This window comes from Embiotoca jacksoni, unplaced genomic scaffold (genome assembly GCF_022577435.1).
Source record: "Embiotoca jacksoni isolate LCO1_2020_lvr unplaced genomic scaffold, fEmbJac1.0.p SCAF_13, whole genome shotgun sequence".
Taxonomy (NCBI): Eukaryota; Metazoa; Chordata; class Actinopteri; family Embiotocidae; genus Embiotoca; species Embiotoca jacksoni.
The window spans coordinates 15,242,023-15,253,200 of NW_027185263.1; the positions used below are offsets into that span (position 1 = coordinate 15,242,023).

Here is an 11,178-nt window from a genome sequence, read left to right on the forward strand (position 1 = left end):
AGCCCCCACTGGTCCCTGACTGGTCCGCGCCCTTTGGACTGGCTGAACGAACCTTCGTGTGAACAAAGTATCCCGGCGATAATCACAGAAAAAAATAGGCGGGCGGAGCCGAGCTAACTACCATGTGCTCTCAGGAGGAATTCATCGACCATAAAGAAAGCCACACGTTAGATTAAAAATGCATGCAATATTTATTTTAATATTTAATTGAAAATATGAGGAGTGTTATGCTGTTATGCATTCGTCCTTGTCAACTCTGGATTGTGTGAAGTGTTGGGGGTGGGGGTGGTGTTTATATATAGTTTATAGAATATCTTAATTATTCTCATATTCTGTAAAATCATGTATCATATCCAGAAGCGGGCTATTTTTTTTTCCCACTTCGTTGAGAGTAGTGTGACCAAACACAGTTATGTTTTATTTGATCCCTTCTGATTGCGTTGTATACTGCAGTCGTCTGTTCCCAAACCTGGTTTGTCACTGTTGCTTCCTGTTTTCAGATCCAGGAACAAACCAAGCAGCTGCATGTTTAGTTGACTGTGTGAAACGGGGAGATTGCAGGACCGGCAGTTGCCGGTACATCTTAAGGGAAACAACAGGATGTCGACCTCCTAACGGTACGTTTTTTCTTTTTACTTCTACTCATTTAACAATACCGGGGTGAATTAAAAAGTTTCGAGACTTCTCCTGTTGCGTGTGAACAGCTCGGGTTGTTTGCACCGAATGTTTTCCCTTACACGCTTAAGATCGTAACAGCAGAACTCTGCATTGACCGTCTCATCCTGGCCAACGAACTGGAGGTGCCCAAACCTGCCAAGGTCAAAGAAAACCCACCTCACGTCGTTTATAACTCCCCCCCCTGCTCACGTTGCTTCTTATCGTTCAAGAAGCCTCAAAACTTTTTGACCGACCCTCGTACTGACGTCTAAAAGTCATCACGTGTAAATGTGAAGAAAATCTGTATTCGCTTTGGTCTGTTCCCCCCGCTGAGCTGCACTCGCCTACCAAACAATGCATACAAATTATTCCAAGACCTTCCCGGTTTGTATAAGTTCATGCTTGCAAAGCTGCAGGTTATGAGTTCTTAGGTTCCCATAAATAGCAATACGTGACAACAGAAAACCTTGTGCTTATTTATTGGGAACATTTTGTGTTTTAATAACAAAAGGAGTTTCAAACGTAGTAAGAGTGACACAAACAACTTATGTGCATGCAAATATATCTTTACATGACAGAACTACCCGGTTCTCTTGCAGCGTGTCTCCCATTCATGACCCTCTTCGTCTCACTCTGTACATTCCCCTCTCCTTGTCGTCTCATCATTACCTCTATAGGTGTCCTCCATCCTCACTGTCTTTCTCTTGTTAGAGGTAAATTCAATCTACCCTTGTCAGCTTTAATCAAAGCACCCACAGATTCAATTTAGCAGATATGTGTGGGAGGTTAAGGTGCAATCTTCAGAAGGACAGGAAACAAAAGGGGTGTACTGTGTACACATCCCTCCGCCCACCTCACTTGGAATAAGACTTAAGGCCATTGTCAACAGGCTCTCTTCGGCTGATTATGTTTTCATAAGCCAACTCCTGAACTCAAACTGCAGTAATACTCACAGACACAAAAGACGCTGATCCCCTGATCCCCTCATGTCCACTGATGTTATTTGCTGAGTGTCTTCAGCCCAGAAACAGAAAGTTAGATAAACCTTCAGAATCAAAATAAATACATAACTAAATCTTTTAATCTCTGTTGGGTTTTTGCTTTAGATAAGAAACTCTGAAAGACTAAAGCTCCAAACTTTGTGTTTCATTGTTGTTGGTTTTTTTTTTTTTTTAATCTGATGAATACATTTTGGACAAAGTTTAAGGGATGAACCAGATAACCTGCTCCTCCACAGCAACAGCTGCATCCCCGTCCTCGTCAACACCATTTGGCACCAGCTATTTTAGATCCCTGTGATGAAACAAGGGTTGTTAAAAGCTGAAAATCCCCAGATGCTGGTGGGATGACCTCAACAGCAATCAACCACTAATCCTTTGTTTGTCCCGTCTAGATTTTGTTGTTCGAAAATTTCTCCAGTTTTGTTGAATGCTGGACCTTTTGTGGCTTCTCGCTTTCAATAATGATACAAAAAAAATAATTTTCTACCAGCCCAAGATTGGTTTAAATCAGGAATTATTTGATACAATTAAATGGGATTACAAATCTGACCAGATACCAGCATTCATTACCTGAGCATTGAAGTTTTTACATAACTTGCTGGGCAGCTAAGACGGACAGACTGTTTTCTGAATTTGCTACATTCTCAACACATTTCTGTGCAACTAATTTGTAGTGCCATCTGTTTGATTGTGAAAGACTCCATTACTCCCTGTAAGAGCTGACTGAAATGTTTTCAGGGCTTTTAACCAAACAACAGGAGAAAGTCACTATGAAAACCCAAGTGTCCGGTGTAAAAGTCCATTGGTTCTCAACTGGTGGGCTGCGAGCCAAAAGTGGGTCGTGTGTGTGTGTGTGTGTGTGTGTGTGTGTGTGTGTGTGTGTGTGTGTGTGTGTGTGTGTGTATGTGTGTGTGTGTGTGCGCGTGCGTGTTATTTCATGCTCTTATTTGGAAGGACATACGTTTTCCATGTGCTAGAAAGCATTTGCTGCCAGTGTTGTCATGACAGCAACAGCAAAATGAACGTCGTCACATCAGTAGTCAACTTCATTTGAGCATTTTTTGACTTAATTGAAGATAAGTCTTCCTTTTATTTCATATTTTATACACTTACACACACAAGCTTCCTGAGCATCACCACTTTAAACATGTTGAAATCAAATATACCAATTATTGGGAAAAAAAAGGTTTCCTTTTTGGTTCATTGGGTTTTTAGCCCTATTTGTACCTTTGTTGAACTTTTTTTTTGTTTATTTCATATTTTTTTTAGCAGTGCAGAAAGGTATTGTGTATTAATGCACTATTTATTTCATGAAAAAATTTGAGTGGCTCAAAAATTCCCCAAATCTGAGTTACATATTAATGGCATTATTAAGAAATTGAGAAAAAAAATGGATGTTTAGAGGCTACACCAACTGTGAACCATTGTGCTAGATCACAGTAACACTTCTTACACAAACACAATTGTGTAAGAAGTGTTACAGTGATCTAGCACAGTGGTTCACAGTAGCGACTTAAAGTGTATCTTGCATAAGGGTGTAGCAGCATATAAACAGTATTTCCAGGTGACAGGGTTGTGGACTCGAGCATCTGTAAGCAGAACACCAGTCAGCGTCAACCAACTGGCACACCTGCAGCACACATTCAGAGAGAAGGAAGATGCTCAGCTTTCAATTATACCTATTTTCCGGCCAGATTATGAAACACGAGGGTAACTAAGGGGAGCTGTTTTGCGGTGACACTTAATATCCAGCCCCATGGTTTCCCATCTCATCTTCCTCTCCACATGCCGCCTCTATGACAGGCTGATTCACACCTCTTTGCAGTCCCACCCACCTTCCCTTTAATCTCCACCGGCATCGCTTCCTACTTATCTTCCCATGTTTTTGATTATCTCTTTATCTACGTCGACACCCACCATCCACCTCCACCTTTCAATACAGTTTCCTCTGACATCAGTAATATCTTTAATTTTCTCTTTAAGCTTGTGTTTACCTCCGCAGACTCTCTCTCTCTCTCTCTCTCTCTCTCTCTCTCTCTCTCTCTCTGACCCCTGTCACAGTCAGTAAAGTTCTGATGAGAAGCTACCTAACACTGCATTGTCTGATCAGGTGTTGTTGAGTAAGCGAGTTTGCAGCCCCGATCTCTTGGGGTCAGCTTAATGCTATCCTCTGCTGGATCTCTCCTTGTAACCCGGTCTGCTGCCCGCCAGCCGGGGCCTACATTTGTGCTCCAACTGTCGACCGGTCCCCTCGGATGATTACTCCTACAACATACTACTGCACCTCCATGCCAAACAGCACACTCAATGCCACAAGATATCTAGGTCTGCACTATATTTGCATGCATTAGTTTCTAATGACTCAGCTAATAGTGTTGTTATATTTAAGGCGTATTTGTATTTTTATGGTAATGCTTCTGTAAAGTCTAGTGACATTTTTATTCTACCAAAGTTCAGATAGTTGTTAAAGTGTTTTTCTCTTGTCACTGGCAATTTTCTTTTTGTATTTTTTCAGTTGCACGCACACACGTTTGTATGTTTCAACTGTGTGCTCATTTGATCGAACTAAAGGTGATACACGGGGAAAGGCAGTTCGATATCCCTCCCTTTTCAAGTCAGATTCCACCTTGAACAAACTAAGAGGGAGATTATTGATTAATCACTACACATTAATGAGCTGAATTGATCTGAAAAGAGGGCGGCAGTGCAGATCCCGGACAGTGGGAGCGCCACAACTTAAAAGGGTCTCCTATATGGTAAGGGACAGTGTAGGATACCCAGAGCAAGGTGATAAAGAGGATAGAGGCAGGTAAAGACGGGTAGATACTGTGGTTTGTCATGGATCGCATCCCTGCTTTATGTCTTTAATAAATAAGGCTTATGTTTGCTTGAGTGATGTTAATATGACAGCTGAAACTTTCTTCCTCTTAAAGAAAATAATCTACAGAATCCTGTGGTGGCTGTGCTGTGCGGAGAAAATGTACAAATATATTCCCTGGTATGAAGGTATTAACTTAAAGCAAACAACAAACTGATGTAAATGCTACAAAAGATATGTAGTTGTGTTGCATAATGTGGAACACAATTAATCCCTAATCTCTAATCTTTTTTCCAGCCGATAGAATTTTTTTTAAGTATATATATATATACATGAAATAGCCTGAAAAAAAATCCTAGTCTTTAACGCAGTGCTGTGTAAATATAAATTTGTATTCCTTTCAATTTTAAAGTACCTCCTTCCTACTAGTTTTAACCGTAGAAGTTATGACTTTCCTTGCATAGAGGTGACAATTTAAACAGTCAAGCAAAGTCCATAAACTAGATGGAAATGGGCATATAGTCTCTGTGTCTGAAAAGTTGAGCCAATGCAGAAGATTCTTAAATGGCAATGCCGTTAAGGGCCACTAGGGGCTGGTTCTTAAAATCCTCTGACTTTAATACGCTCCTATTTAATATGAAATACTAATTCCCAGTATTTCATACTGAATTAAATACTAAGTCTATAATTTTTTTTCCCCATAAGTCATTATGGTTTCATTTGCTAAGTTCACTCCCTCTGGCCAGTGCTGTGGTCATCCTTCAGAAAATAATTCAATAATGAATTAGATTTTTCGATCTTATAAAGAGGTACGTTCTGGTGTTGGCATTTCACTAACAGCAGTTCACAAACTGACGTCACAGTACTACAGTTTGCTAGCACAAAACTAGCACTGCCTTAAGCCATAACAGAAGCTATACTGCTTGGGTTGTTACAGTACACCCAGGCCTGTGGGTCTGTTCACCATTTTGGTCCAGCACTATTGAATGGATTGCCATGGAATTTGGTAGAACCATACATAATAGCCGGAAGATGAATACTACTGATTTTGGTAATCTTATGACTTTGTCTCTAGCGCCATCATCTGGTCAAGTTCTTTGTTTGTCCAAGACTTTCGTTTATCACCAAATACATTCTAAATGAATGACATTCCCATCAGCCTCAGCTGTAATTTTTACTTTGTGCTAATTCAAACAATAACACAATAACAACAGACAATTAACATGATACATGATTGAACATTATACATATGAAACATGTTAACATTGTCGTTTTTAGCATGTTGCTTTTCCAGGAGTAGCTTAATAAAGCCACAATCAGAGCTGGAAACCCTTGTTATACTTGGCTTAAAATGCCATTCATATAGATTCTTTTAGCATATAAGCAACCACAAAAAAAATACCGTATGCAGCTTTCGCTCTTTTCTACACAACATTGACATTTACAAGCCTAGAAGTTCCTTAATATCATTTAAAACCCCAAAAGCTGATGCATGTTGCACAGAATGAAACTGCTCCTACAGCAAATAAGACATCTCAGGACTGATTGTAACTGTATGTGAACATAAAGCCTTTTCATTCATCAGCCCCCTTTGCCGCTGCAAGACCAGCCGTACATCTGGTGTCATTATGTAAACAACTTTCCACTAGTTTCATAAAAATAAACAGGGATTGTCTCTGCTAAACTGAACAGATGCAAAATAATGGTCCCAATACTGAACACTTTTTCTCAGAAATACAGCTGCAATATTACAGCTCCTTATCAGTGTTATGTCACATTTCAGTAAGTGTAAATTATCATGTTACAGAACCCAGAAATGGATGTGATTGGCTGGAAGCTTATTCCCCTTTTAATGACAGAGACTTAAATGTACTGAGTCAGTACAGATAATTCTTCCTGCCAGACCACCACAAATGCCACTAAAGCTGTAAGCCTAAAGACCCAGACCAAATAAAGGTGATCAGGCTCCGAAATGGATCTTTTTGACAATGCTGTTTGAATCAAAGTAAACACAAGTAAACAGAGCTGAAGAAAATGAAAGTCCTTATCGAGCACGAAGCTCTGCTCATCGCTCATCACTCTCACGTTCAATCTGCTTAGATGCAGTCTGAAGCTGTGGCGGGGTAAAGAACAAACAAGAAAAACAACATCTCTAAATTCCCTGTTTCTTCCCCAATCAGCCATGAAAGTGTGTGGCCTCTTTATGAACAATGTTTGTGCGGAAACATTTCTGTAATATGCATAATTTAATGTAAGCATACTACCCTTACTAATTGTGCATGAAGAAGGCAAAAATATTTCTGTTATGAATTCAATAATTCAGCAGTCTAGCAGTCACACCAAAGGAGAAAAATAAATGAAGAAATTACATTATCGTTTTGCCTCAATTAATGCAACACTGCTTTTAGGAATATAGCAAATATAAAAGAAAAAAACACATTAAGAAATAAAACAAACAACCTTAACATTAAAAAAAATAGCATGATATTGTATAATTTCTGAGTATAAATATGGAGATTGTTTATTTTTGATTGTACTCATCAGTGTTGTGGTTTGCTTTTTGCTCCATCGACAATAGAAAAAGTGATGTTGGCAACACATCACATGAATCTGCATCCAAAGCCTCAGAGTTGGAGTTGTGCTTTCAAAGAGCATCAGAGAACCTGACAGAGTGAAGCCAGCTCAGGTACTGATGCCTTTCACTTCATTTCACATTTTACTGTTCATGCAGGTATACATAAATATATATTTGAGAATGCAAAAGCTCCACTGTGTGTCTGCAAAGTAATTTCAGCTGCGTTCACTGAACAACTTATATTTTTGACTGGAGCTGAGTACAGCGGCTCCCAAACAGGTGAAGCTGCAGGAGTTGGGAGCCATAAAAAGAAGTGCGAATGTGAAACTACAAGGTTTCATGGCAGCAAATCTAAAATTGATAACTTTTAACTGTGAATTGTAAACAGATTATTTATGCATGAAAAGTAGGCATCATGCATGATGATGCCTTGGTCCTGTAATGGAGAGGTGTTTTAATACAGTGTTGATCTGCAGTTTCAAAATGCCCTGTTGTTTGTTACAGATGAAAGAGGTTTGAATGAAGACGGGGAAAAAACAGTCCAGCATCTTTTTGATCGACTAAAGAAACTTGCAAGACTCTTTTAAACAGAAAATAGAGAAACTGATTCTCAACCAAAGTACAAATTTAAATACTAGACATTACGATAAGTTGAATTATTTAAAATTATAAGTTGAAATATTTACGCATTGAATTTGTATTTATTTATATGAAGTTATATGCTACAATTCTTTCTCTTTACATTAAACAAATTGTTCTGCTTTTATCCCAAATATGAGCAATAAGAGGAGAATAGCAGAAAAGATGATAGCAGCAACTCACCTGGTCTTTTTTCGTTTCGACCTTTTCGACCCCCGCATAGTCGTACTTTGGAGATCAGGACCAGGATCTGTTTCTGGCACAGCGACTTGTTGCTCTTAGGACAGGGCTTGCGCTTGTTGGCTACCGGTCGGTTGGCTTGGTCATCCTTGACCGCCCGTTTCTGTCTAATGAGAGAGCTGGCGAGAGCTGCCATCTTCCCCCCCCTCTCACCTTTGGGAGGGGGGTGTCTTCCTGTGCAGTACCCCCTAGTCGCTGCTTTGGCTTTTTGCTTTCCCCAAAAATAAACTAGATTAGAACGGCCGTTTTAGAGAAGCCCCCCCACGGGAGATCGGGCGTTTAAGTGGGTTCACAGGGAAGAGTTTTGTCTGAGGGTTCCCTGGGAGAGGTAACAGCTGGAAGAGATGCAAGTTCACCTGCGGTCCGATATAAAGCCTCCAAAAATCTAAATCTGACCGTAATAGAGCTCAGAAAAAAAGTGCCACAGTCACATTTTCAGCTTAAAACTGAGAGCAAGATTCAAATGACTGACTTTTGAAAAGGTAAAGATGGAGACATGTTTCTACCCCTCTTCTCCACTCATCTTTTAAATGAAAATGTTCCTTAACAGCCAAGTTCAAAATATGATATTGCAAAATAACTACCCTACTTTAAATAGACAGTACCAAAGAAAAGGAGCTCAAATTAGTTTACATATAAAAACACTTTTACTGAAGAAAATTGAGATCATTTTGAATGCTAGGAAGCTCTTAAAAGCACGACAAAGATCAAACTGTTTGTCACCATTTGTGCAGTCCACGGAGGTCCAACTTTGCCTCCCATTTAAATGTGGCAGCGCGGAATAATGAGCCAAGAGTCCGAGCGGTAATCCAGCTGACTTAAATCCAGAGGTAGAGCGGCGGGCGGGACGTGGACGGTCTCTGTCGGAACGGAGCCGGGAACGCAGCGGAGACATGGACACAGACAGACAGAGATTCCTCTTCTGCCTCCAATGGCACGCTCCTTTCCCACAGTCCTCACCAAACCCCCCCTCCCTCCTCCTCCTCCACCTCTTCTTCCTCTTCTCCCTCCTCCTCCTCCTCCTCCTCTTCCTCCTCCCATCCAAAGTCAGCGAGTGGTTGCGAGAGTATGTGTGTGTGAATTCCAGCAGCCACCACCATCAGTAGAGGTGACATTCATGAGGGAGAGAGAGAGAAGGGGGGGAGCAAAAAAAAAAAAAAAAAAAAAGAGTGAGGGAGGGGGGAGGTAGGAGGTAGAAGCTGTGATGTGTGAGAATGAGCTTGGCTGGGAAAAGGAAGAAAAAATGTGGGAGAGAGAGAGATGGGTAACGGCCACTTCACAGAGGCTACAATTTTGTTATTTTACAGGATCGTCTGCCGGAAAAAAAAAAAAAAAAAAAAAAAAATCTCAATCATTTGACTGCCCTACTGAAACAGAGAGACGGTGCCAGAGAAGGAAGGAGAAGGAGGAGAAGGAGAGAGTGCTTGAGGTGCAGATTGTGACAGTTCTCTGTCTCCTCGAGTGGAACAGCATCACCATGTGCTACCTTCCTGTCACATGCGCACACACACACGCACACACATGCACACACGCACACACACACACACACACACACACACACACACACACACACACATTTATATACACACGGCAAATCAGCATATTTTGTAGTGGAGTCTTCCCCCTGCTGTATAATTGTGTGTCTCTAGTCAGTATTCTTCTTCATCTCCCTCCCTGACACCCGCTCACACAGTAGTAACCTTCACAGTCTCTCTGTGATTTCCTGCTTGAGCTCCACGTATGAAATGGAGGCAAGAAAAAAACCTAAATAAAGTGACTTTGTTCCCTGAAACTGGCATTTAGTATCTGACAGAGCTGACTGCTGGCTTACACTAACCCTGACAGAAACATGAGCTTGGACAGATTGAGTTAGACAGCTAACCCTGCCAACATGCACACACGCACACACACACACACACAAACAAACCCCTATCTCCCCTGCTCTCGCTCAACAACACACACACACATACACACACACTCACACACTCACACCTGCAAAATACCAATACAAAAACAACAAATATGCATACATTGCGGATTGCACGCACGATTTTACCTCATTTGTTCGACTTTCATTTAGATGCAAATTAAAGGGTTTGAACAAGACATTTTTTCCAATGATTTGGTACAAAACAAACTTCCCCAAGTATCGGTGGAGTAGCACAAATCATGCTGACATACTTTTGCACAAAATAGCAGGTGCTGGTAAATGACAATATCCCCACGGTCAAGCATTTGTCTTCCTTGTTTAGTTGCAACAAAAACAAGGTTTTTGCTCACCATTTTGATTCTGCAAAACAACCTGATTAAAGACTATTGGTATGTTTGGATGAAGCAGTTTTATTTCCGCGGGGAGTGTGTTCCTTCCATGTAACAGGCACACTGATGCAAACATCAGCTCGATAAATCATGGCCATAATGTGAAAAGCTCATCTGTAGTACAACTGAATATAAACCCACGATCAGCGTCCCTGGTCCGGCCCTTTATACTCCAACCCAATAAAACAACTTATCTGAGCGCCAATCACTCCGATTTTATTTGGCATGGCACCTCTTTTAAAAGCCAATTGCCTGGGAAAGCAGCAGCGGAAGCAACTTGAAAATGCAAGGTCGATTTCGATCGTTTCTAACAATGCCGAGCAAGGTCACTGTCTGTCAGGACTTGACTGACAGGTGACAGCAGATGTTTGGTCTCCACGGAGGGACGAGGGCATGGCGGGGGCGGAGGGGCGGGGAGGGAGGGAACCACAGATGAGATAACGCAGTTTGTATTGATGAGAAAACAGGAAAGATATTTTTCTCCTTTTCTAATGACCTCCCCCCCCCCCCCCCCCCCCCCCCCCCGCGCATTCTCCAACCATCCTCGGCCGCTCGCTCGTCTTCATACTTTGGGTTAGGAATCAATCTCCTAATGGACATCACATTACACACATTGCCAAAGGTTGTTCTCCGTTTTGCTTTTTCCCAGTCCCAAGCACATGCCAAGTTAAACCAAAAGAAAGCTAAGTAGGGATTCTTGGGATATTAGATAGTCTCAAGGTTAAGAAATACTTCCATCATTATAATGACATTTTATGCCTAAAAATAAGTAGGCTCATTAAGACGAAAACCACTTTTCATTTCATCCTGAGCGCTATCACCTTTATGAACACCCAACTAACAACCAAACACCCATTCTGTCAGGAATCCGTAATGCCCCCATTAGTTACTTTGAATTTATTACCATATTAATTTCAGTCTTTTGTCTT

General features: G+C 41.1%; 1 protein-coding gene across 1 annotated transcript in view; it reads right to left on the reverse strand.

Moving 5' to 3' along the window:
* Nucleotides 1-8,863, reverse strand: part of fgf11b (fibroblast growth factor 11b) — a 30,569-nt gene extending 21,706 nt beyond the window's left edge. The window contains exon 1 of the mRNA XM_069146856.1: nucleotides 7,874-8,863. Within this exon, the coding sequence (XP_069002957.1) occupies nucleotides 7,874-8,066 (193 nt within the window). The 5' untranslated portion in view covers nucleotides 8,067-8,863. The remainder of the gene's footprint in view (nucleotides 1-7,873) is intronic.
* Between the last annotated feature and the right edge of the window lie 2,315 nt (nucleotides 8,864-11,178).